General features: G+C 40.2%; 2 protein-coding genes across 2 annotated transcripts in view; one reads left to right on the top strand and one right to left on the bottom strand.

Annotated features, from left to right (window-relative positions):
* TMEM232 (transmembrane protein 232) overlaps nucleotides 1-1,994 on the bottom strand; it is a 223,570-nt gene extending 221,576 nt beyond the window's left edge. The window contains exon 1 of the mRNA XM_025993000.2: nucleotides 1,826-1,994. The gene's annotated coding sequence lies outside the window, so the exon portion shown is untranslated. The remainder of the gene's footprint in view (nucleotides 1-1,825) is intronic.
* SLC25A46 (solute carrier family 25 member 46) lies at nucleotides 24-22,844 on the top strand. Its single transcript, XM_072736595.1, has 8 exons — nucleotides 24-415; nucleotides 3,651-3,693; nucleotides 5,033-5,090; nucleotides 7,437-7,514; nucleotides 7,970-8,070; nucleotides 15,231-15,287; nucleotides 16,577-16,634; nucleotides 18,905-22,844. Exons 1-8 carry the CDS (start codon nucleotides 136-138, stop codon nucleotides 19,481-19,483), a joined length of 1,254 nt encoding a protein of 417 aa, XP_072592696.1. The 5' UTR covers nucleotides 24-135; the 3' UTR covers nucleotides 19,484-22,844.
* Nucleotides 22,845-27,912: the final 5,068 nt, after the last annotated feature.

The following is a 27,912-nucleotide window of genomic DNA, read 5'->3' as shown; positions in this document are numbered from 1 at the left end:
GTGGCCGGCGCACTTCCGGGTGGGCACCGTGACTTCCGGTTGTCAGATTTCCCCGGACGCGGCGGCGGCGCGGTGTGGCCCGAGGTCGCGGGGCCCCAGCGGCGGCTCGGGGGGGCGTCACCCTGCCGGCTCGCGATGCACCCGCGGCGCCCGGATGGCTTCGACGGCTTGGGCTACCGGGGCGGGGCCCGGGACGCGCAGGCTGTGGGCGGCGCCTTCCCCGCGCGGCCGTTCGGCTCGGCGTCCGACCCGACCCACTGGGTGACCAGCCCCCCGGACATCCCCGGGAGCCGCAACCTGCACTGGGCCGACCGGAGCCCGCCCTACGGCGCGCCCGGGCCCTCCACGCCGCTCGACGGCCCGGAACAGCCGTGTCCCGGAGGCGGCGGCGGCGGGGCGCCAGGGCGGAGCAGCGGTGAGGGCCGCGGGGGGAGGGGGAGAGAGGGGGGAGGGGAGGGGAAGCAGCGGTGAGGGCCGTGGGGCGGGGGGAAGCCCGGCTCGCAGCCTGCACACCGCAGCGGCCCGCCGACGGTCGGTCCCGCCTCCTACGCCCTCTGCCCCCGTCCATCCGGCCGTCCCCTTCTGTGTCCTCTCCTGTTCCCGCCCATTCCCTCCCGTCCCCTCCCCCTCCAGTTCGCCCTCATCCCCTCCGGTCCCTTCGCCCCGTCCCCTCCCGTCCCCTTTCCCGACCCTCCCCTTTCTTCCTCCGTCCCCTCCCAGTCCCTTCCCCCATCCCGACCCCTTCCCCCCATCCCCTGCCGTTCCTCCTCCCGTCCCTCCCCCCGTCCCCATCCCATCTCCTGACACCCCTCCCGTCCCCCTCCATCCCCTCCTCCCGTCTCCTGTCCCACCCCCCCTTCCCCTTCATCTCTCCCGACCGCCCCTTTCCCCCTCCGTCCCCTCCCAGTCCCCCCCTGTCCTCCGTCCCTTCCCCCATCCTGTTCCCTGTCCCCACCTCCCGTCCCTCCCCCCGTCCCCCATCCCATCTCCTGACACCCCTCCCGTCCCCCTCCATCCCCTCCTCCCGTCTCCTGTCCCACCCCCCCTTCCCCTTCACCTCTCCCGACCCTCCCCTTTCCCCCTCCGTCCCCTCCCAGTCCCCCCTGTCCTCCGTCCCTTCCCCCATCCTGTTCCCTGTCCCCACCTCCCGTCCCTCCCCTCGTCCCCTCTCCCATTCTCTGTCCCCCCTCCTCCGCTCCCCGTTCCTCCGTCCCCTCCCATCCCCTCTCCCGTCCTCCTCCATTCCCTCCCCGTCCCCTATCCCACCCCTCATCCCTCTCCCGTCCCCTCTCCCGACCCTTCCCTTTCCCCCTCCGTCCCCTTCCCCCGTACCCGCTCCGTGCTTTCTCCCATCCCGTTCCCTGTTCTCCCCTCCCTGTCTCATCCCCTCTTGTTCCCCCTCCCATCTCCTGTAGCCCCCCGTCGCCCTCCTCCGCCTCCTCCCCTGCCCCGTCCCCCTCCATCCCCCCCGTCCTCCCCTGTCCAGCCCCTCCGTCTCTCTCCCACCCACCCCCCAGTCGGTCTCCCGACCCTCCCCTTTCCCCCTCCGCCCCCTTCTCGTCCCCCCTCCGTCCCTTCTCCCATCACGTTCCCTGTCCCCTCTCCCTCTCTCATCCCCTCCTGTTCCCCCTCCATCTCCTGTGCCCCCTCCCCCTCCTCCGCCCCTCCGTCGTCCCTTCCCTGCCGCGCCGCTTCCTCCCCGCCCCACCCACAGCCCTCTCCTCCGGGGTGCTGTCAGGGCGGCTGGTGGTGGGAGGTCCCCGGGCCTCCATCCGGAGGGAGGAGATCGGGCTACCTGCTGCTTCCTGGGGAACGTGAGCGATACCTGGTTCCCTGCGCTCCGCTGCCTCGACCTGCTGCCGAGCTCTGCATCTGTGCATCTGTGCTGGAGAGTCAGCCTCGGCAGCCCTGCTGCGAGCCCGGCTCTGCCTCCCTGGGAAGCGGAGGCCTTTTCTTGGCGTCTGGAGCCCTTGAGGTGGAGAGAAGAGTCATTCACAGCGCCAGGTGCTCATGAGCTGTGGTGGAGGCTTAGTAAGCCGGACCTACCCGGTTCCTTCCTTTTCTCTTAGTCTTAGCAATTGTGTCTGTTTTCTAGACTCTCACACGCCCCCTCCGTGTTCCCATCCCCTGCTTTCCTATTTCTCACCTAGAAACACCACCAAAGAGTAAACAATTTCAAGACTTTGGAATCAAGGCGTAGTTATTCGCCCTGGGACGTCAGGAGGCCTGGGTTTTCATTGCAAGGCTGTCGTCTAAACACTCTCAACTTTTTAAAATTCATAAAATGGAAATAATTACTGCCTCTTCCCATTTTGAAGTCATTAGACTCGACCATTCAATATTAAGTATATTCTAGACATGTTCGTTCTTCATTTTAACTTGGAAGTACAGTGATTTTTATTTGATTTGAGTCAACTGGGAGGCGTAGACTTTAAATATCACATAGGAGCAAAGGAGGATGTGGAAGAGGATTTGTAACTTAGTGTCAGACACTTTGCTTTTCCACCCTGTCTGCTTTTCTTTCTGTAAGGTTCCAAAAGGAGTCCAGGAAAGTTATTAAATAATTCAAAATGCTCGTGCACACAGTTACTTTCTTAGGCAGCAAAGCTGATTTTTATCTTTTTATGATTTACACGGTTAAAATGAGGCATTTTCTGTTAATACTATGATCTGTACGCTCAAAAAGGGAAAAGCTGAAAGGAGGAAAGCATGTTAATTGACAGAAGAAGCTTCTATCTGGCCTGTGCATTTTCCAAAGCAAGAGTTAACAAAATAGTTTCCCCAGACACCTGTTTACATGGCCATATTCTGACCGAAAGGAAATAGCGTATGGTATAATGATATAAATACTGTATTATAGTAGAAATGTATAATGTCTGGTCCCCCAAGGTTGCGGTATTTCACAATCACGATTTTGAGATTTTTAGCCAAGGAGAAATTTTGTGTTTTGGCAGATGATAGAAATGTTTCCAGCTATAAACTCCCCTAATCAGACAGTAGAAATGCCATCGGCACTAACACCTGGCCTCTCACAGAGATCCAACTAAGCAGTTATTCTCAAAATATTTAAAACGTTTGAGACAGAGGAAGAGAGCCTTATTCAACCATTTTGATTACCCTAAGTACTCCTTCCATTTAATAATTTTGAGGTATCTTGCTTGTGACCGTCACTTAACATAGATGCTTTCCACCAAAACAACAAATGACTTATTTTACAAGGTGGGAGGTCAAGTTGTTAGTATAGGACAGTCAGAGCCTTCTATAGAAAGAAATATAAATTGTAGTTAGAAGTTGAAAACTGGTAATCCGTAGGTTCTACTTGCAGACATGTTTGATTTGGCTCACACAGTGTTTGAATACTTTTTAAAATAGTTCCAGTATTTTAAAATTGGAAGATATTATGTAAAAATGACTTATCTTTTTAGAAAAATAACAGTTTAGAAATCTTGGGCCTGCAGTCCCACATGTCGACCATGAATTGGAGCTGGAGGGCAGCTCTGCCTTGCAACTTCCCACAACTTCCCTGGCCTGTATGAGAATTTAACTTCGGGACCTGGAACTTAAATAAATATCGTGTTAATTAAAGGAAAAAAATGTTTTACAGTGAACCTCAATATTGGTTATGAGTAATCTTATTTCTTCTGTTTTAGAGCAGTTGAATAGATTTGCTGGATTTGGTATTGGCCTTGCAAGGTAACGTTTTTTTTCTAAAGATTTTTAATTCAATGTGTTTTATTCAGAATGTTTTAAAGTAAAATATTAAATGATTAATATTGCTTCCTTTAGATTTGAGTCTTTGGAGCAGTAGATTAAATGTCAAATAATATTTTGCAGAAAAACTTATTTAAAATTTATAACTTGATTTTTTTCAAGTACAGTAGAGAATAGTCATTCAATTTTATGATCACAAAATAATTTTGTTAAGTCATATTATATGACTTTCATGTGTCTATCCAAAAAATCTGATCTAATCTTCTCTTCCAAGAGAAAGTAGTTGTGCATCGAATCTTTTCCTAAACATTCTAAATATTATATTTAACAACATAGAGTCTATGTTTTGCTTACAATCAGCATCTAATGAAGTTATTTTTTTAAATTATTTTTAATGATCATTCTGTGGAAGAAAAACCTCCTATCTTGATTATGTGATCTCTAGTGAATATTATTTTGAATGCATCAGAATTGCACAAAAGGTTACACTGCATGCCAGGGTAACTCATTGTTTTAAAATTATTATAATCAAGAAAAGATTATCTTATTTGCATAATTAAACCTGAGAGTATTAATGTAAATAAGAACAAAATTGTGTATTAAAGTCTTCCTTCTGCTAGAATTAATTTTTCTTTAGCCTCACTGTTTATACATAAAACTGTTGTTCACTTGATGTATTATTTATGTACATGGATGTGCGCACGCACATGGTGCATGGCTATGCATCTGTCACTGTCAGTATGTAAGCCCACAGTTGTAATTATTTTGTAGGGAATGCTTTTAGAACTATCTGATACCCAAAGTAGTAACCAATTAGCAGTCATTAAAATCCCTATAACTTAAATGCAGTGTACACCAAAACTAAAACTTATAGAAGGGGGTTTATGAAAAATAGATGACTTTTCTGATGGGAACTTTGTTCATAGGACATCTTCTAAAATAAATGGAAAGGAGCGTTTAAGTTGTCTAGGAAAGGAGTTTCCCATATCAGACAGATGGAGATGTAATTTCATCTTTAGACTATATATTCTACTGTTTTATTTTATTTCCCCTGCTTACTATATTTGCATTTCTGGCATTCTTTTCATATTGAATTTTGTTATTAGTGGAATGATTTGCAAACACATCTAGACTTTTTTTTTTTTTTTTTTTTTTTTTACTTTTAGAATAGGAAACAATAATGCATGATTCTTCAAGAGTAATTTTAGATATATATATAATTGTAATTTAAGGTTTGGTTATTTTTTATATATACACACAAAAAACTATAAAAATTATTTCATACGTGTTTTTTACATATATATAAATTATTCTTTTATAGTCTCTTTACCGAAAATGTACTGGCCCATCCTTGCATTGTTCTACGCCGCCAATGTCAGGTAAATGTACTTTCTGTGATCTTCTAAACCATGACCCTGACTCTGATTTAAAAGACAACTCAGGGGGATCCCTGGGTGGCACAGCGGTTTGGCGCCTGCCTTTGGCCCAGGGCGCGATCCTGGGGACCCGGGATCGAATCCCACATCGGGCTCCCGGTGCATGGAGCCTGCTTCTCTCTCTGCCTGTGTCTCTGCCTCTCTCTGTGTGTGACTATCATAAATAAATAAAAATTAAAAATAAATAAAAAATAAATAAAAAAATAAAAGACAACTCAGATAAATGGCTAAAACTATGTAACCATTAGTCCTTGTGAAATTTATCAGAATCTACAATATGTCAGTCTCAAACTTTTTGGTTTTGAAAACTCTTTTAAGTTGTAAAAATTGGTTTTGAAAGAAGAAGGTCTAACTTTATACACATTTGTATTTGAAAATAGAGTATTTTCTATCTTTTTCAGAAAATTGGCAGATTTTCTTCTTTGTTACTACACCAAAACTTATTAAGTAATCATATATTAAAAGTTCCTTGCAATGAGATATTCAAGCCATGTAAGCTAATTTTTTGTTCTCTGTTCATCTGTTGACCTATACTGTATGTTGAATGGATTTTTTTATCCATGTATGATTCTATAATATCATGTGTTGATTATTTGAAAAATACTGATTTACTGAGTTCTGTAGATCTTTTAAATGTTAAGACATTTGGTTATACAATATTTTTTTAAATGTCATTAATTTACTACCAATCCCACCAGAAAAGTGTTTTAGTATTGGTAAGTTCTTGATGGTAGATGCAGTTTTTTCAGAATTCTAATTTTTGCTTATAAAGTCAGATTTATCATTGACAGCATATAGTGCCAGTTTTTTTTAATCAACAGGCTCACTTTATTCATTTTCATTTTTACTTTTTTTTAAAGATTTATTTCTTTTCAACATAGAGTAAGGGGAGAGGCAGACCGAGAATCTCAAACGGACTCCCTGCTGAGTGTAGAGTCCAATGTACAGCCCAATCCCGTGACCCATGAGATCATGACCTGAGCGAAAACCTGGACTCAGACATTTAGCCAACTGAGCCACCCAGGCTCAAGTGTTAGTAACTATAGTCTGGCAGTCAGTTTTTGCAGAAGAAATGGTATTCCATAAAAAAAGTGGCTAGTTCAGCTTGCAGCTCCATCAGACAAGTGCTTTTTCTCATAACAGCCATCTTACTTCATTATGCAACACATAGAATATTAATCAGAAAGATGTATACTTAAGAATTGAGATTTTTTTTTTTAAGAATCAAGATTTGATAAAATTATGTATTACTGTTTTACCAAGGACATTCTTAAGTGAAAGTGGCTTTTTCCTCCTTCCAAGTGAGTGGGATGAAGAATAAGTATGTACAAAAATACAGTTTGCTGCCAACTACCTTGATTCGTGCTAAGGAGTTAGCAACGTTAGCTGCCATTGTTTTGCGCTATTATTGAAAAAGTCAACACAATAAAAAAGACTTTTATATGATGCCTTAGTGTCACTAAGAAAATAATTTTAAACTTGTAGATCCCATGAAAGCCCCCAGGGGTTAAGTGGACAGCACTGCGGTAGAAGCTCCCATAATCTAACTTAATCTTCTTTGAAAACTGAGTCAGAAAATATGTAAATAATTACAAATTAAGCTGTTCATGCTTAGCACCAAAAAAAAAAAAAAAAAAAAAGTCCTTTTAACAGCATGGACAGTGTATAGACCCTAGCACAGTGGATTTCAGATGTATATTTTACAATCCGACAAGATCACATTGTAATCCGCTGTATATATCTATATGAGTAACTTAAATGTTTTATGAAATAATGGCATTAGAATGTGTGATGCATTCTGATACTTTCTTTCTTGTTATTTTACTTAATAAGTATTGGTCCTTACCCCTTTACTGATTTCATAATTTACCAATTATATATGGCTTATGTGAAAAATGCTTAATATTGGAAGACATGAATCTACTGTTTCCTGAGTTCTTCAGTGGTTCCTGTGTGTTAAATGGCATGAATGTTTTGCTACACCGAAGGTAATTCCAGTGTTTATGGAAACAAGTATCAAATGGCATTGCCTTCTTTATTATATATTCTAAATTACTGTATATATTCATTGATTTTCTGTGTTGCATATACGTATAACCACAGGTATCATACTTTTAATGTTATTTAAATGTACTTTTAATAGTAGTAATTTTGTTTATGAGTAATTCCTGATGAATTTAGAATTGAACTTTTGTTTATGCTGTGACTCCATTGTATGTCTTTCATGGCCTTGTTATTTCTTGACAAAATAATAACAAAAATAATTATGATATAATATCATTTTTATAGGTTAATTATCATGCCCGGCATTACCATCTCACTCCATTTACAGTGATCAATATTATGTACAGCTTCAATAAAACTCAGGTGAGAATTAGTCTCTAGGTTCTATTAAAATTATTTGTAATGTGAGTACCATTTGGTCTTAGTAATAATTAAAGCAAGAATAATTCCTTTTAATTTAGTTAATAAAAATATTTTAACTCTTGTTCTAAAATTAATGTAAAATGGTAATGAAATCTTTCGATGTCACCGAATGATCAGTGAATTCATATGTTTGCCAAAATTAGTTAAATATTAGGGCTATTTAAGGAATATTAGAGGTTTAGTTAATTATAATATTCGTATTGGCCTAAACATAGACCACTCAACAAATATTAAAATGATAGGAATTAATATAGTTGTATTTCTCTACTAAAATGTCTTAGAATAATGCTTTATTGGAAAATATCAGTAAATATTCAATATCAAATTTTATTAAGACATTTTATGTTTCTTATTTAGGCATTAACAGAAATAACAATATATTTTGTTCATTTTAGGGACCAAGGGCCCTTTGGAAAGGAATGGGAAGTACGTTTATTGTCCAGGGAGTCACACTTGGAGCAGAGGGAATAATAAGTGAATTCACACCTTTACCAAGGTATCTTTTTGTCATCTTTTCAATATTAGCTTCATATTAAATTTTGACAAAATATGATAGTTTCTAAAAAAAACCTTGAATTTGAAAACTTGCCTGAAGTAGCTAAAGAGAAAAAACAGAAACTAAAATTAGTCATATCTTTTTTTTTTTAATTTTTAAAATTTATCTATTCATGAGAGAGGCAGAGACACAGGCAGAGGGAGAAGCAGGCTCCATGCAGAGAGCCTGACGTGGGACTCGATCCCAGATCCCGGGATCACGCCCTGAGCCGAAGGCAGACGCTCCACCACTGAGCCACCCTGGCATCCCTAAAATTAGTTATATCTTATTAAATCAGTATGTGATAAAGAAGATGCATCCTTATCTAGTATCTATTGAAATAGGTCTTTGAGCTCCTGCTGCTAAGTTTCAGCAACTCTCTGCGAAGGAGCAAACATGAGTATGTGAGCAGTTCTTAGTGTTTAAGTAGCCACTTGGGTGAAGGAGACACATGTAAGCAAGTTATAGTATATCGTGATTAGTGCTATAATTAAACCCTTTTCAGTGCCCAGAGGACACTTTGCATTAAGTTATTGGCAAGGGTTTCAAGAAAAAACTGAAACCTGAGCTGTATCTTGAATTATGAGTAGAAATTAACGTGGCAGAGAAGGAGAGCATTCCAAGTAGAAGTGACAGCATGCCCAATCTTACGGAAGTTGGAAGGTCTGGGTAATAAATGTCCTGTGCTTAGAATAGTGGGCATTGATGGAGTGGAATAATAGGAAAAGAGTCTGAGATGCTAGATGGAAGCCTAGCTATGCCTTTGTAAGGGACTCTGGCTTTATTTTCTATGAGTTTGGACTCTAAGGTGTTAGTTTCAATATATGGGTTCTTTGATCAAGGATTTACTCAAGTGGCAGTATTAAATAAAAAAGTGGATTGGTGTAGCTAGAGACTTGTGGAGAACTGTTATAGTAATCTAGGCCAGACTGAGAGGGGTCTGAAGTGTGGGATAGAACAGAAAGTCTAATAGATAATTGGTGATAGATTAGGGATCAGGGGATGGGAGAGAATTTTCAGTGGTGATAGATTTCTAGACTGGAATCAAGTTGGAGAATACATGAAGAAGTTGGAGTGGGAAAGAAGATACGAAATTTAACTTGATAGATGAAGTTTGCGGTTCCTTCAGGACTCCTAGGAGGACATGTGTAATATGTAGTTGGCACCATGGATTGGGGTCTTAGAAAAAACTTGAAGCTGGAAGCATAGCTTTGAATGTTGTGGCATAAAAGTAGCTATTGAAGCATTAGGATGGATGAATTTTCCTCAGGAGAAAGTGTACCCTAAATGACAGGAAGCGGACCAAGGACAGTATCCTTAGTGACGTGTGAAGACACATGTGCGTGCCATGTGTATATGTGGATGTGTGTGTGGTAGGAGGGGTAGTTGGGGGCAGTTGTAAGAGATACTCACAAAACCCATCAAGCATCGCAGTAACCTAGGATGACAGTGTCCTAAAAGCCAAGAGAAGAGAATTAGAATTGTACATATGTCTGGAGGGAGACAGAAGAAAAATTAGGGAAACTTGCTTGTGAGTCTGTTTTCTCTCTGAAATAGAATATAACGTCGTTAGGTGAAAGAAGGGTGAGCATTGCATTAAATTTTATTATCTGACTTTCTTACTCTATAGACCTAGAGATATGGCAGTTGTGTGGGGATGTATTTTCTCTTGGTCGTTTTGGATCTTATTAAAGAAGAAACAAAAGGTTATCTTTGTTGCATTCTACTTGGATAGTATTTCAGATAAATCCCACTTATTAATGGATTTATTTACTTAGCTGATATTTCCTGAATACCTACTATGTGCTAGGTCCTGTTCTGGAAATCAGGTATACAGTGAAGAGAAGAAACAAAAGACACCTGTGACCATGAAGCTTAGAATCCAGTGTAAGGGACATACATTCAGTGAAATAATCCTATTAATGAATAAATAATTACAAATTGGGATTTGTCCCCAGAGGGAAAAGAAAAGGTTTTGTGAGATTATTAAAGGGTTAGGAACGGTGTCCCTAATGAGATAATACTTGAGCTGACACCTGAGTGGTGATTAGGAGGCTCGGACCAGCCTGTGTGAAGACGGTGTTGCTGAGAGAAAGCTCATAGGGCAGAAGCTCAGAGAGCAAGGAGGAGAGCATGTGACAATGCTAAGAGACAGGTGAGAGCCGGGTTTCTGTACGGCCTTGTGGGCCACTTTAAAGATACTGAAGAGTTTTAAGAAGAGATCAGTGATATGATCAGGTTCATGTTTTTCAGGGGTCATTATAAATGGAGGTGAGAAGATTGCTGGGGGACCACAGTGAATAGGAGGACACGTGCTCGTATGCTACCACAGTGTTCTAGGTGACCAGCAATGGTAGCTAGGACCAGGGTGGCATCCCCTGAGATGGACCCGAGAGGATACTCTTGAAATGTATTTAAGTAAAACTGATGGTCCTCAGTGATGGGCTAGGGATGGTAGGTGATAGGACGAGCTGTCCTGGAAGACGTCTAGGATTTGGCTTATATAATTGATGTTGAGTAAAGCCATTGTCTGAAGTATAGTGTAAACTTTTTTGTTTTTTAATTCTGTTTTTGGTCAGGATTGACCTTTCTTGGGGGAAAGCAAAGACATAGCACACAAGGCAGCAAAGCAGCAACCCAAAGCGATTCACAGAGGAGAATGAGCTTGGGGGTGTCCTAGGCTGAGGCTCCTAAATTGCACAGTGATTACTAAGTAAAGCAGGTGAGACAGTATGGATTCCCCACGATTTAGATTTTTATATTCATTTTGATCACATCTGAGAGAAAAAAGAGCAAGTTTGTAGTGCCCATGAAGTCACTAAGTTTAGAGTTTTGTGCTATCACCACTTAAAAAAAAAAAAAAAAAAAGTAGGTAACCCAGGATCATCTTTCTTTATCTAGTGCCCAGGTCCTTCCAGTCCTTCCTCAGATCTCCCAGGTGGAGTAAGTGAGACTGTGTGTACCCTTTACTTTACGGGTCATTTCTCATATTAACGTAAGGCGCACCTGTACCCAAGGCTACCCTATGTATTTCAGTCTCTCACAAAACCAGTATGGTTGACCTCCAACTTCATTTGACGACACATCTCACATTTGTGGTTGTACCAATATAAACACGTAGAGTTTCTCCTCACCACTCCCTGAATTCCCTGACTTTGAACATACTCTGTTTTAAGCACAATGAAATCTTTCTCCAATTTAGTAGGTTTTCTTTCTGATTAACAGTTACTGAGTAGGGAACATGAAGAGTCTTATTAAGGGAAGAAGATCATTAGCTTGATTTTGGACAAGTTCATTTTTAGATGCTTTGCCATATCCAGGTGGAGTTGTCAGGAGACAAATGATCCACATGGTTGACATACAGAGAAATCTAAACTGGAGCTAGTGGATTTGTTTCGGAGGTGTTGGAAGCACCATCTTGGTTAACATTGCCTCAGGAAGGACCATAACATGTAAAGAGAGGGCCTGAGCCTTTAGGAACCCTAGAATAGGTGGCTGGGTCAAGAAAATCCTGCTGCAAAGGAGTCAAGTGTAGAGACTAGAGGGGAGGAGCAAAACCCAGAAGCATACAGAATAGGGGAATACAGGGGCAGAGACGGCTTCAAGAAGCAGATGGAATGGCTTCCATCTGCTTTCTCTGGAGACATACCTGTGGGAGCCCTGAATTGGCATGTAAGAAGCTCGGTTATCCTAAAGGTGCCATTGTAGAGTCACCACATGGAGAAACTATGTAAAGTAAGGATATATCCAAGGAGTCCCAGCTGTTCAAGGCTTCCCAATTCAGGTGCCAGACAAGTGATAAAGATGCTTTCAAGATCTTCCTTCTGAAATCACTCACGAGGGTCCTGAGCCAAAGCTGTGCAGCCAAGCCTGACCCAAATTTCAGACGAATGGAAACAGTGAGTGATGATATGAGCATCTTACAAAATATCAAGTGGACAAATACTGGAACAATGCAAGAGTGATGGGGGGGTGAAGTCAAATGTCATTAAACAAAGTAGTTGGCTTATGTTCCAAAAATAGCATCTTCTAATAAATATCTAATATATTAAAAAAAAAAAAAAAAAAAAGCCCCAAGGGCCTGATGGCTGTCGAAGGGGCAAATAAGGTATATCCAGCACAGGTATATCCAGCACCCAGTGCTCCTCACAAGCTCCCTCCTTAGTATCCAGCACCTACTAAGCCATCGCCCTGTCCACGTCCCCTCCTGTGACCCTCAGACTTAAAAATGTCCGTTAGATTTAGTGGCACAGAGATGATGGGGACCTTGACAAGAGCTGTCTTTGTAGAATAACGGGGTGGGTAAAAGCCAATTTGGAGTGGCCTCAAGATGAATGGGACGTCAGGACATGGAAAGAGCAAGTTGGCAAGTTGGCTGTGCAGAGCAAAGATGAAGAGACGTGGCCTGAGGATGGGTTTGGTCGAGGGAAGATTTTTTTGAGGAGGGCAGCTACCCGAGCAAGTGAAAATGAGAGAGAATGATAGGTAAGGCCTTTAAAAATAGAGTTCTCTAAAACTCCATTGCCTTTGTGTATTGATTATGCATGGAAGCATGTATATCAATCTGTCAAATAGAGAACTATTTTAAGAAAAAGCAAGTCATGTCTCTTAACTTTGTTGCTCTTCTTCAAGGGCAGGTTTCACTTGTGAAAATAGTGCCTTGAGTATATTTACCCATCTTTTGGTATTTGATAACGAAATATGAAGAGGTTTATTCACAAGTGGAATTTTATACTACTGTCTTTCCTAAAGCATTTCAGTGCGCCGATTTAAATTTCTAGAGTTATGACAATACGTTTTATCCACAGGTAGAGATACAAGGAGGAGAGTTCTCATGATTTTATACTTGATTCTAAAGTTCATTTTTCCCACTTTTAAAAATCTTATTAAGAGTTGGCAGTAGTAATTAGTATTGTATTCCAAGGCGAAGTAGCCCTGTCCTTACAGGAATACTGATCGCAGACCCATCTATCTCTAATGTTAATGCTGGTTTCATCCTTAAAAGCAGTGTCCTAATACCCTGTGATAATACTCTCTCTGAAGCCAGGTAAGATAGGAGCAGTACCAGATGATTTATAAACCATGTAGTATCTACTGTTTTAGAATCAGTAGAAAAAAAAATGGAAAGCGATGGGACATCCAGGTGGCTCAACGGCTGAGCTTCTGCCTTCGGCTCAGGGTGTGACCCTGGGATCCTGGGATCCAGTCCCACGTCAGGCTCCCTGCATGGAGCCTGCTTCTCCCTCTGCCTGTGTCTCTCCCTGTCTCTCTGTCTGTGTCTCCCATGAATAAATAAATAAAATATTATTAACAAAATAAGGAAAGCCTAACCTTTTTAATATTTTTCATCCAAATCCTTCATGGTTATTTCAGCTATATTTTCCTGGGGTTGTTCAGGCCTAAAATACCGGTCACTTTAGTATTACCTTAATCAGAATGCAATCCAGAAGGCTCTCTATGTTTTGTTGATCAGAGGTGGTCAGTCTGTTTTCTAAAAGTTTCTCTGCAGATCTTTCATTCTCAGAAAGTCTGCACACCACCAATTGTAATTGTATGGAGTTGGTTTTTAGAGGGCTTATTGGTGATTATTTCCTATACCTTTTGAATATAAAAGTATTCCCTACATCCTTCGGTTGGTCATATTCTCTCATTCCAGATAGAAGCGGTTTCCTCAGCTCCCTGCTGTGGCCATGGTGCCGTGGGTGCCAGTTTCATGACGGGAGCTGGTGGCAGTTCTCTTTATTTCACACTTCATTTATTTCACACTTGCCTCTCTCTGCTGTTCTCCCTCCCCCGTCCCCCGCCCTCTCTCTGCCTTCCCAGTTTATTCTGCTTTCTCACTTACTTTTGCTCTCTCTCCATACTCTTTTCTCCTTTTTGACTTTCCTCTTGGTACAGCTTTCTCCTCTTGTGTTTTTTGCAGCTTGCTTCTCTTCTTTTTCTTCTCTGTTTTCTGGTTTCTGAGGGTGACCTAAATAGCCAGGAGCACACAGTGGGAGACCTTGGCTCCAGACCTGGTGCCCTGCCTGTCACCTTGAACATCTCCCTGTGGGTCTTCCAACCTTCCCTTCTCTCATAAGTAAAACAAATTGGACGACACCTGCTCTGCTGACCTCACAGGATATCTTCCTGTATCAAATGGGATGAGAGGCAGTGCAGGCAGAGAGTGTGCAGACTTCCAAGTCCTAGAGACCAGGGTTTATTTTATTTTATTCTTTTTTTAAAATTTATTTTATTTTATTTAAAGATTTTGTTTATTTATTCATGAGAGACACACAGAAACAGAGACACAGGCAGAGGGATAAGCAGGCTTCCGGCGGGGAGGCCTTTGCGGGACTCAATCCCAGGACCCCAAGATCACAACCTGAGCCAAAGGCAGATACTCCATCACTGAGCCACCCAGGCTTCCTGAGACCAGTGTTTAGAACTCAGTTCCACCATTAACTATTTGTATGGCTTTGGCTGAGTTATGAACCCTCTCTGAGCCTATTTCCTCACCTGTGAAACGGGGATAACAAGGTCATTGTGAGGGTTAGAAGTAAGTCATGCAAAGCACTTTGCACCATGCCTGGCATTATAGTAGGTGGACAAAAAGATGATATAATAAAAGTCCCAAGATTAATGTCATCATAATAAGGAAAGGCGCTTGACAAATTTGGTGCTACACAAATGTCATGTGTCATTCAGTCTGCATTATAGTTCATTTTGTTTTGTCTTTAAATTCTTTCTTATTTTTTAAAGCTTTTTCTTCCTTTATCCTATTGCTTGTTTCCCTCCCCCCACCCTGCAACTATTCTTTCTTTCTCAACCTGTCATTTTTATATCTTCTTGAAGTTTTCGTGTTCCTCCTTTAAGTTTTTTATAATCAGTGGTAGCTCTTCCTCCTCTGTCAGCCCCTCCTTTTGGCACATAGAAAAACACTTAGTATGTTTTTTACTTTTTAAACCACCATAATTGTTTGAAGCGTGACCCAGAAAGGAAAATGTTCATCATTAGAGTATCTCTCTCCTCCATATATATATATTTTTTTAAATTACTATCAATTGATTACCTTTTTGGAAGTTGGGCTAATTCAAGATGTAAATAATATGGTTTTTGTTTCATCGAAATTTCTTTTTTAGGGAGATTTCACATAAATGGAATCCTAAACAAATAGGAGAACACCTTCTGCTGAAATCGTAAGTATCAAAAGGGGCACATACATTGAAAATTTGCATTAATTTCTATAGCATTAGAACTGGAAAAAAAATCTTAATACAATGAAGAAAATTAGGGCAATAAAATATTTGTGGGACTAGAACTCCAAAAGACAAGTAACATTGAATTGAGGAATAAAATTCTGAAATCTATATTACCTTTAAAATCAATCTTTCTAGTTTGAAAGGCTGAAATCACAACCTAATTTTTCTGTCTTCTTAGGAAGTTAGCAAAGGTCTTCAACTTATTTAACCCAAACTGTCAGAAAAATAATTATTATTCTATAATTAAACAGAGACAAAAATTAATTTGTATAGTGATGAGCAAACTCAAACCTTAGTGTCCTTAAAATGTAGTCCTAAAAACACTTCATGATTTTACAACGCTGACATTTTTATAGATTAGAATTTTACTCTTCACTTCTTAATTTTTTTTGAAGATTGTGAATTGGAAATCCCCCAAGCTTGCTGGCTCCCTCTGGGGGACATTCCAGCACATTATTACTTAGTGATGTTCCATTCACCTTGAAAACTACTACTTGCCAGGACCTGGCCCATAGGGTTAGGTAAGTCCCACCTTGATATTATTTTAAATAACTATATTTTGCAGGCTTGCAAAGTTGTAATATTACATTTATGTCTAAATAGTGGCGTTAGGAAACAACTTTGCAAAGCTGTACAATATTGTTTCTTAATAATAAAAGGGGACTTCACTCACCATTGAAGACTGCCTTAGTCCTGCTGGGTGGGAAATCTGGGAATGGATAATGAGAGTCCATAGGATAATAGCAGAACAGTATACTTGTTCACATGTCACTAAAAAGGCAAATAATGGAATGGATCCCTCATCCTAACTTTTAAGTATCAGATTGATAGGCTGTGTTAGCTCTGTGTAGGTAGACAACAAGGCTACATTAGCTATGTGCAGGTTGGACAATGAATCATAACCAACCCCACATTTTACTGCTCTAAAATAAAATCTGTTTTCTTTGAAGCCTTTCCCTGTGTTATTGTTAATACTTACATTTTTACACTAACTGTTGAATAAGGCATCTTAATGATACAGGTCTCTTTAGTTCTAGGCTATAAATATTAATAAGTGAAAACTTAAAACTTATTCAGGCTTGAATATGAATTATGTTGATATATTGAAGTCAATATTAAAAATTTAGTGTAAGCAATAAATAAATAAATAAATAAATAAATAAATAAATAAATATTTAGTGTAAGCATGTTTCAGTATACTGATAACTGTGTTTTAATTTCTGCAGCCTGACTTACGTGGTGGCAATGCCTTTTTATTCGGCAAGTCTAATTGAAACAGTACAGGTGAGCTACTTTTTATTGCCATTTTTTAGTTAATAAATATTTTTTGGAATAGTCAATATATTGTTTATACAAGATCTGATTGTATACCAAAAAAATGTAAGACAGCATACTTATAAAATATTTCTTTCCCAGATACCACACATATCCCAACGATCATATAGTAGACAAACTGCTGTATCTTTCCGTTGCAAACTGACTTCATACTTCTAGTTCTAATTCTTTTCATCCCTTCCATAGGCAGCTGTACTCTTTATTGAACTGAGAACACGGCTGAGAGCTTGTACTGAATACAAAGAATCTATAGGGTTGTTTTTTTTCAACTTTTTAAGACCAGTATGTACAACTTCAATGCAAATGTGTATGGCTTATCCCCAGACAGTGGATTACTAATTACCAGAGCATAAAACATGCTGGGTAATCATCCTGATGGTGAGCAGGTAGTCCCATGGTAGCCTACTAACCCCATGCTTTTTAAATGTGCCTTTTAAGGAAAATTTGGTGCCATGGTGTGTTGAGTACTTAACTACAAGGCTAAAGTGCTCTTTTCAGCATCGTACAGTGTCTTACCATTTCCAGCCACTTGATGGCACTTCCAGCATATTGTATTCATTTACTTCTTCCTGTAGATCCCTACCCTCCAAACTAAGATGAAGGTACTTGAACTTCACATATACACAAAGTCCAATTAACTGTACACCCCCTATCTTTTGTCTCCAACACTAGGTCCTCTATAGCTTCTTTCTTGTCTTCAGTATGGATACGTTTCCTCTCTGTAAAAACCTTCCTGGATCTGCCTTTGCTTTTCTAATTACTCTTTTCCACTTAGTTAATTTTCTGGCCTTAACGTTGACTGTTCACTTACTATTTAAAGTGCCCAGCTCACTGTTGGTTAGTTTGGAAGTTTTTTACCCAGTGTCCAGTCCCTGTTTTCCCTTGTCCAGGTTCCACCTGCTGTCTCCTTTTGACTCCTTTTGTCTACTTTCTGGAAGTCTTTCTTTTACTTCTTAGAGTTTTTATCTTTTGAGCATCTTCCTCTCCTTTTAATAAGGTCTTTGCCATCTTTTCTGCTGTCCTCCAAGGTGTAATCCTTGGCCTGCTCTGCTTTTTATCCTATATTCACCATCCTGGACAACTCATTCCTCTTGTGAATCATTTTAATTCTAGTCTCTACAGGAATTAAATACTCTTCCCCTTAAACTCAACTGCTGTAAACACTCTCATCTTATTACCCTGAAAATTAACTTCCTTTTAAGCCTCTTCTCCTTTCCTGTTCATGGTACTATTGATGTCTGCACCCAGAGACTCAAAACTATGCTTTCTTAGTTGTAACTGCAGCAAGTCCACGAGATCTGTCTGCTTTTCCCCACTGACAGGCAGTCATTCTCATCCTTCCTTTAGCGCACGCTCAGCTTACAACATTAGCTGCGTGCTTCCTACTTCATTCATGTTTATTGGTATTTTTCCCTCTTCTGGGAAGCTCACATTACCAAGAACACTTTTTCTCTTGAAAAATACACACACATATAAAGAGACATCTCCTGTTGAACATCTCCTGAAGCTCTTAAATATGAGGTTACTAGTCTGTGTCTTCATTAAAAATCTGTGATCTAGTTCCTGTATTTTAAAGTCATTCTGTACACTCACACCATTGTTCTCAAGTTACAGTGCTTACATCCTTTTGCCGATCAAGAATATGTGTTGACTCATATTTCCTAATGTCAGTTGTAAAAAGACAGAGACGTTGTACCTAATGACTAGCACTGAGTGAATGCCTCAGGAAGCCAGGCCTGTTTTCATGTAATACTCCAGCAATCCTATGCCTAAATAGTAGGTCAGACTAATCCTCTTTTTATAGAACAATAAACTGGTTCTTAGGAGAAGTAACTTCCCTAGATTAAGTAGCAGAGGGAGAGTTTAAACCTGTACCTAAGAACTCGAAGCACTCCACGGCTTCTTCGGGTGTCCAGTAGCTGTTGCTTTTCAAAAATGAGTTCTGAGGAGCTTTTTGACGACAGGGAAGCCAGGTATGGCGTGTCCACATCTCCTCCCCGGTTTTCCTTCCCAATAAGAATAGCTCCCAGCCTCACTGCTGTTAGGAAATTTCACTTGAAAAAAGAATCTAATACCTATATAATACTTGAGGTTTGCCAGCCATTGATATTTTCCCTCTGTGGTCATAAATTAGGATTTAAAATGGACCAAAAGAGTTCTTTCTCATGGCACAGTAAGCAAGTGTTAACTTTTACTCGTTTCATCATTTTTTATTTCAGAGTGAGATAATTCGAGATAACACTGGAATTTTGGAATGTATAAGAGAAGGAATTGGAAGAGTGATTGGCCTTGGAGTGCCTCATAGCAAACGACTGCTCCCACTTCTTTCCTTGATCTTCCCTACGGTGCTGCATGGGGTTCTTCATTACATCATCAGCTCAGTCATTCAGAAGTTTGTCCTACTGATTCTAAAGAGAAAAACTTATAGTAGCCATCTAGCTGAGACCACTAGCCCGGTGCAGAGTATGTTGGATGCTTATTTTCCAGAACTGATTGCTAACTTTGCTGCCAGTCTTTGCTCTGATGTTATACTTTACCCATTGGAAACAGTTTTGCACCGCCTTCACATTCAAGGAACACGCACAATCATTGACAATACAGACCTTGGCTATGAAGTGCTTCCAATTAACACACAGTACGAGGGAATGAGAGACTGTATCAATACTATAAGGCAGGAAGAAGGAGTGCTTGGTTTTTATAAGGGGTTTGGTGCTGTTATAATACAGTACACACTGCATGCAGCTGTTCTACAGATTACCAAAATTATTTACTCCACCCTTCTTCAAAATAGCGTTTGAGGTTTAAGTTCCTGGTTAGTCTAAAAGACATAATCTGGATACTTTGTTATGAAATTATGAGGGATAAAAGTTGAAATACTGGGGGAAAAGTGGATTAGAAAGCAAAACTGGTAGAAAAAGCCCATGCTGATTATATTGACTCTTCATTTTTTAAAAGGCATAGGTATATATTTTGGATGAAAAGTATTCCAAATTTGGAAACTCAATGAAAGTAACACTCACGAATTGAATTCTAGCTAGTGTAGCACTCATGCTAAACTAAGAGTGATCCTGGGCAGAAGGAAAAATTTGTCAGCAAATATAAAACAAAATTTCACAGAGCCTGAATTTATTCCATCTGGCTTTAATACTTATTAGAAGTTTATTTCACCTTCTAGATTGGTATTGCGATGTCATCCTTAATATAGTGTACAGTATCAGTACACTTTAAGTAAGCCACGTCCTCGGTGATAAAGATGAGGAGGTTAGATTGGGCCACATGTATGCAGGACTTGAAGAGTTTTAAATTGCATTGTTCCTGTATAACATTTCAATGGCTGTTATATTTATTATATAAAGCCATTTATGCACACACATGTAACTTGGAACTTCCTTCATGTCTGCAAATCCCCCACTCTTAGATTAGCTTATTTCATAGAATGAACTCATGTACTTTCTGCTTGAATATCAGAATAAAACATTAAAAGACAAGGTAGCCGAGAGGTTCAAGGCAAACTGTGTACTTATCCATATCCAAACCCAGCGTTTCAATGCCAGCAACTGAAAATTCATCATAGGTTTATAAAGTTTGATTTGCTTACCTAGAGATCAGGATCATCAGGCTGTTTTAGAGCCACTCCCAAGAGCGAGAATAGAAAATAATCATGACAACTATTACTGTTTGCACATTTACACATTGTGTACTGAAAGGATGTCACTTGCCTTATGTTTCTGAATGACTATCTTAGAGGAGACACAATTAAAATTCATGTGGGAAAGTGTGCCTCTTTGCCTTCTGTATGGTCCCCATTAAATAATGGCTTCAGTTTCCACTTCCTTCTAGTTTTTGTTTTGCAGTTTCATTCTCCAAACTAGATGCACACAAAGGGAAAAGCAAGTTTATCCTTACCACTTTTATTTAAACTCATTTGTATGAATAATGAAGAAAAAATGAAAACCTTAAAGGAAGCTTGTCTCTGCTTTTTGTGGATGAGGAAAAGAAGTAAAGCTCAACAAATAATAAGCAAAAATATTATCAGTTTTTCAAAAAAAAAAAATAGTGCTGCCTGTTCCTGAACTGAAGCTGGTGGGTGCGGTTCTTTGTATAATAAAATAATAAGCATTTGACTGATCATCATTAAACATTTTAGAGTTGCCTTTCCTCACGTGAGTGGCCACAGTTTTACTGCAAACCACTTAATGCACTGATGTGCAGGGATTTTGCACTGGTGTCCAACCCAGAACTGAGATTTACTTGCTAAACGTCAGTGAAGCAGTTTTTTATGATTAGTAGTTTTAGGACCAGAAAACGATACCCCAAAAAGTGTCGAACAGTATGTAAGTAGCGACTCTGCCTACGATCTTGTGTGCTATGTGTATGGTTTTTTAAAAATCACTCAACACGTACATTTTCCATTTTTAAATTCCTCCAAGAGGGGAAAATAAACGCCACTGATCACATGTTGTATTTTATGGTTAATTTTTCAGTTATGGTTTACTTTGCCCTGCCTATGACACTTAAATTGTTTTCAATACTGTTGAACTGCTAAGTAAATTTTTAGATGTATGTAATCTGTCCAACTTCCAATCATTTTTATTATAATCAACGATGGTTTCAAATAACAGTAAACTTCAGAAAATTTCAAGTTTCAGGAAATTTCTAGAAGAACAATCTGGAATTAAGTATTTACTAATAAAGACCCATGAAATCCATCATGTAGTTAAAAATGAGATTATTTCAAGATTATTTGGCAAAAATTAGTCTAAACATTCAGTTATATAAATCTGTCTCAATCATTACAAGACAGACCGAACCACACACAAGTGAAGTTGATCTTCTGTCTCTTTGTAAAGAATACAAATTAATATTAAATATAGAATGTGGCAAGTAAAATACTAATTATTCTTTATTGCCATTCCAAATTAGTTGAAATATAAAAATCATTTAAATTCAAGAACTTAAATGCTGGCCAAATACACTTAAATGAATTTAGAAAGGAACAAATATAATACACATTAGGCACACACTCCCACTTAAAAATTGTTCTGTTTCCTTAGCATACACGTGCCAAAGTCAAATATCCATTGGCTACATTTTTAAAAATGATAATAGCTCAGAATAATTTTTAGTTCAGTATGATAAATAGTAATATGAATAAAATTCTATTAAAATGTGCCACAGGCTCAGTGGTCCTCTTAAGCCAGATTTTGGCCGTGTACCTGAAGTGTGATGATGCTTGCTTTCCATATAGGATTTCTTTCATCTGAGTCAAATGGTATGAAAGCAATTGAGTTAAAAACTGAAAAACCTGGAAAATAGTATCTTAAGTGAATTTATTAATTGAGTACATTTGCATATAAATCTCTTCCCCTTCTCTATTTGACGGGCCATCGAAAAATAACCCCTAGGTTTTTAATTTTTTGAAGCCTCCAAACTCCCAGCACTAGATTTACAAATATGAAACAGTGAAAACAAACTGATTCCCAAATGGCTGAGGTTTGGTGGATTTGATAACCGAGCCAGTGTTTTCAGAAACAACTGGAGCTTGAAGAAATCTCACTTTTGCCAACACGACTGACTACTTACAGCTGTCCTTTGAGCACTGGCTTTGTTACAAGTGCACAAAGCATTCACTTTACCTACTGGGCCCCAATGCTTCAATATTTGAATCTGTATCCATGTATCTGCTCACAGAATAAAACACACTGTCCTGGTTTTTGTGGATCGCCCTCAGTTTGCTTCCTTGATCTTTTGGCACATGAAAGACTATTCGGCCCACCCTCAAAAAGACATATTTGAATTAATTATTTTCAATAATAATAAGTAAAATCCTCTTGGTAGCAATTGACATCGCATTAGAATTTGAGTGAGGCTTTGGCATTTCTCCTTTCTCTTCTCTTTCAAATAATTGCACATTTCTCTTGCTCTGATATAAACTGGATGCATAATGTCTTTCCTTTGAGTCATTGAGTATCATTAATATCAAGTTGTATAGCAGAGTAAAAAAAAAAAAAACTTGTGATACAGTGAGTCTTACACAATATTACCTCAGCTAGAAGAGGTGTTTGTGTTTGTGTTTTTAAGTTGTTTTTGTCCAGTATTTTAAATGTTTTCAGCAAATTGTGTATTATGAAAAGGTTCAATAAAATGTTGAAATAAAAACAGTATTTTTCTCTTACTGATGCTAGAGAATAACTCAGGCTTCTGAAAAAAGAACATCAGAAATGAAGATCACGAAAAATAAGTAAAACTTTTTTTTTTCTCCACCATTTAAAAATGTACTCGTGATGTAACTGTGATGTGGTTCACAAAACCAGTCCTCTGGTTTTCTAAAATAAGGTTTCATATGCGTTGCGTTTTGTGAAAGTCCTCCACGTTCCCATATTTGATCCTTACAACAGCCCTCAGGCATTTTCTGAATTTTGTTTAGGGAAAAAAGATACAGGGAAGTTGTGACTTGTCCAGTGTTACGTAACTAGAGGAGTGATGACCGCAAGATGGCAAGTAAGCAGTTCTAAACTTCCTTCCCTCCATAGAAACTTAGAAAAAAACCAGACAGTGAGAACCAACTTTGTCAGAACTCCAGAAAAACAAGTTTAGGGCAACCAAGTGAATGCAGAATCGAGAAAAAGGCAACAACTTACTGTAGGCCACCTCCGCCCTGTTATCATCCTCGCTGCGCTCCTGGCATCCGCGGAGCCCATGGACCACTGTGGGACACGATCTTAGTTCTGGAAGAAACAGAGAAGTTACTTGCAAGTCATAGTGTTTGTGTGAACTAACCTCTGGAGGGGGCTCCTGCGGGACGAATGCAGGGTGCACATCTGTTTTCCCGACCCGGAGCTCTGTCCAGGCCAGAGAAGACGGGAGGCCTGGCTTGAAAACATTGTAAGGTGACCAGAAAAGCCTCAGCCACCTCAGGGCAAGGAATTACAGCTGAGCTGAGCGTACAAGAGGTTGTCCGAAGCCAGAGGGAGGTGCTTTGGGGGATCCGGGCACTGCAAAGTCATCACGTGGACTAGGGAATTTAGAGAGCCGCATACATGCTCGGGCCGGGACACGCGCAGAAAAAGAACTGAGGGGACCTTCAGCTTTCCCCACTGGCTCATCTGTAGGGCAAGTGCAAGCAGGAAGAGAGGGGGAGGCGCAGCTGTGAACGGCTGGCCGCGTGTTAAAGGGGTGCCCCAGCACATAGCCGCCCCCAAAGCCCAGCAGCCAGCTGAAGCCAGAAGTCCAACCTCGTCTTGTATCTAGTTGAGGCCCACCAGAACAAGCCTCTCAGGGGAATGATATCTGCTCTTCAGGGAAAGAACAATAGCTAACATATTCGAGAACTTACTATAACGGCCAGATCATTAATAACTCACATGTGTTCTCTCCCAAATTCCCTACAGCAACCTTATAAAGTAGGTCTAAATAGTATCCTCATTTTACAGATGCAGGAACTGTGGCTGGGAGGTTAAGAGCTTTGTCCAACTGACATCATGTGTATTTAGAAGAGTGAGGATTTGGCCCAGGACTTGCTCAATTCTTGCCATCCTCGGCGGGTTCCCAGGCCAAAGTTCACCTTGCTTTGAATGGTGACCTCCAACTGAAGGACCAGGGGACACCACTGTTCTCACTAATTGATGAACTGCTTCTCAGCTTAATCTGTCCTGGCTCTAAAATGGAAGAGGTCTTGGGAGATCCCCCCAAGTCCTCACCATGCTCCACCCACTCTTAGGTTAAAAACATCTCCCTTTCTCTCTGAGCTTCCATAGCCTCTTAACTCTGTGACATAGAGACTTTCTACCTTGTAGTTGTATGTGAGCATTTCTTAAACTCTTTTGACTTTATCCTACACACCATGTTTTCTCCCCACTCTCACTACACATAGACATAGACATAGACATAGACATAGACATAGACATAGACATAGGGAATTACACAGACGTAGGAGATGTTGAATGAACAAATGAACCTATAAAATGGTGCACCAAGCCTTGTCTATATATTCTGAAACACTCCTTTTTAGTTAGAATTTCGATGCTAAGAGTGACCTTTGGGAATCATCTTGACTCAAGCTCTCATTTTACAAATGTATAAATTGAGTCCTGGAGGTGTTCAGTGACTTTACTAACGTCACAGAATAACAGAGCTGGTGCCATAACCCAGATCTTCCCAATCCCATACTAGTCTTTTTCTCCTATGTCACCTGCCTCTTCCACTCACCATCTCCCTCCGTTCTAGCTACATGTTACCTATGCAAACATTCACCTGAAACTCTGAACTCTGTGGCCCTTGATAGACTCTACTTTCAAAAAATATATATATGACTTGCACATTCCTTATCTCATTTGTCACCTTTTTCCTTCCATTTTTGTCCCTGTCCCTGGCTCCAATTTTTCTAATCCTCACCTTAGAATTTTTCTGACTGTTCTAAGGCTTTACTTTTTTGTGACAAGGACATAATGTGCTACCATTGTTTCAATTGACTTCTCAACATTCATCTTCAGCCTCGATTTGTCTTCTAAACTGCAAACCCACATCTCTAATTATTTCATGCACTTCGGCACTTGTGTTCCCCACCCGCATTCAATATAATAAGAACTAAATTCATTATCTTTTGCAAACTGGTTCCCTCCTCTCTAATAATGTCAGCATCTTCCCAAACATACGCAACCAGTTGAAATCATCTTCAATTACTCCCCAGATATTTCACAGTCAATCAATTATCAAAGTCCATCAACAAGAGCATGCCTTGGAGCCTGGATCACTTGGCTTTGAATTCTGTATCTGTGGCATACTAATAATCTCTCCAAGCCTCGGTTTCCTCCCCTGTGAAATGAAAATAAGGCCTGTCTCACTGAAGTTTAAATGAAATAGTGTCTGTAAATAACCTGCAGTACTGAAAGTGTTCCCCTTTCCCATCTCCTTTCAGCCTCTGGAGTTAAAGTCCTCTTTATCTCGCTAATGAGTAGTAGATTTTCCCTGTAGCTTTACTCTTTATAATTATCCTCTTATTGACATTGCTTCTTTGCTCAGTTGCTTTCGTTAACCACCCATCCTGGTGGCCATGCCCTCCCAGGGCCTTGCCATGTCTTCCCGGGCTTTCTCTAACCTCTCCCTGCCTCTGCAGGAGCAGCAGCTACTTGAACCACAGTTACCTCGGCACTTGGGCTGCTCTCATTCCTGTCTTTGCATCTTTGCTTGCTTTCTGCTCCGCCAAGATTGTATCCTCTCATCTTACCTGCACAAATCTTAACTGTCTCTGGGATTCCTGACTCAAATCCTAAGGCACCCCAAGAGCCGATGTTCCTTGAGGATGTAGTACATGCTAAGGGCACTGAGGCAGCAGGAGAGACGCAGAGAATGAGGCACCATCACATGCACCAGGAACTGTTTCAACAAGACTGTAACCTCCATCATAATAAAGGCTCAATTTTGTTGAGTGTTGGATATGTAGGGGGACAAGAGCTTTCCCCTCTTTCCTTCTAGATTCTTTGGCTGGTCTAACAATTCAATTGACATGAGACAGATTAACAGGAAGAAAACAAATTTAACTTTGTATGTATAGGAGCCCATACAAATACGAGACTCAAAAAAATGACCAAAGCAGGCATCTTTTGTACCTTTCAGACAAGAAAACAATAAATTTGTGAAGAATTGACAAGACAAAGACATTTGTGCTTGGGCTAGTAAATTAGTGAAGAAGTATCAAGGTTTGTTTATATACATCTCTTGGCCCTAAATGCCCTATCTCTGGTGATAATGATGCCTTCTACCCTCCTGGTGGGTGCTTTCACATGGGAGATCTATTTCCTGCCCACAGGGCACAAAGGAGGGCCAGAGTGTCCTTTCTGCACTGGCTGTTTATTAAGTAATTGTAATTCAAAATAACCAAAAATAAATAAATAAACAAGCAAATAAATAAATTAAATAATTCAAAATAATCAATATGCCAATGTGGTATATTTTAGAGGACATATTGTGCTCCTCTTCAGATGTGTGCCACACACTGTACTAAATGCTTGACAAATATTTATTATTTGTAAATTTTAGAAACATTAGTTAATATCTACTGAGACCTCATGAGGGTTATTGCCTTCATTTTATTTTATATATTATTATATAAACATTACCCATAATTTTAATATTATACTTTTAATCATTAACATTCTATAATTATATTAATATCATATTAATAATATAATTAATATTACTATATATTATTATCTCGTTTTTAAAATGTAATCTGAAAAAAATAAAAATAAAAAATAAAATGTAATCTGCCATTAAAATGTAATGTGCCAACCCAGTGTTGGGCACAAACTCATGACCCTGGGATCAAGAGTCACATGCTGTAAGCACTGAGCAAGCCTAGCACCCCTGTTATCCCATTTTAAATAAAGAAAACAGAAGCTTAGAAAAATTTATGATGATGAAAGTCTCATACGTAGCAAGCACCTGACCTAGCAGAACCTCCAGCAGCCTAATTATAGACTTTTACTCATACTACCTCCTAAACGGCCTTCTTAAGATTTGAAAAAAATTCACCACTCCATTCCACGCCAGCACCTAGAACATTTCTTGGCACACCTAGGTATTAAAATATATAAGCTATATTTACTATAAACAAGTAGCTTATTAAGCTCATAATTTACAGTGTAGAAGACACCCTTTCGATAATCTCAAATTCTCGTTATCTAGGAAATGAGCTCAGGACTGAGAACTGCCAGCCTGAAGTCCAAACTCTGAGACTAGAGCCTATCTACAGATCTCTCTTGAGGAATGGCTCTGAGCCTCAAACCTTGACTTTTAAGGCTACTTAGAGAATTTCTTTACCCCCAAATCAGATTTACTGGAACCCAACTTTAAACAAAAGTATAAAGAGTGCTGAACAAAGCCTGTATTCGGCTGTTATGAAACCTTGTTCATCTGATCTGATGTACTGAGGAGGGGAAACTTACCACCCCTCCCTGTAGCACCCAGTGCCCAAGGAAAATACATGTTTGATAGGTCAACAGCTTTATTTTTTATTTTAAAGATTGTATTTATTTATTCATGAGAGACCCAGAGAGAGGCAGAGACACAGACCGAGGGATAAGCAGGCTCCCTGCGGGGAGCCCGACGCGGGACTCGATCCCAGGACCCTGGGGTCACGCCCTGAGAGGAAGGCAGATGCTCAACCACTAAACCCCCCCAGGTGTCCCAGGTCAACTGCTCTAAATTACTGATGTAGTCACAAGAC

The sequence above is a fragment of the Vulpes vulpes genome, chromosome 14, assembly GCF_048418805.1.
Source record: "Vulpes vulpes isolate BD-2025 chromosome 14, VulVul3, whole genome shotgun sequence".
In the NCBI taxonomy this organism is placed as follows: domain Eukaryota; kingdom Metazoa; phylum Chordata; class Mammalia; order Carnivora; family Canidae; genus Vulpes; species Vulpes vulpes.
This window is presented reverse-complemented; position numbering and strand designations above follow the sequence as displayed.

Bases quoted from the DNA above. Each gene is read 5' to 3' on its own strand.
- SLC25A46 (XM_072736595.1), top strand. From the start codon at position 136: ATGCACCCGCGGCGCCCGGATGGCTTCGACGGCTTGGGCTACCGGGGC. The intron at 8,071-15,230 runs GTATCTTTTTGT...TTTCTTTTTTAG, and splicing joins GAATTCACACCTTTACCAAG to GGAGATTTCACATAAATGGA. The intron at 15,288-16,576 runs GTAAGTATCAAA...TAATTTCTGCAG, and splicing joins GAACACCTTCTGCTGAAATC to CCTGACTTACGTGGTGGCAA.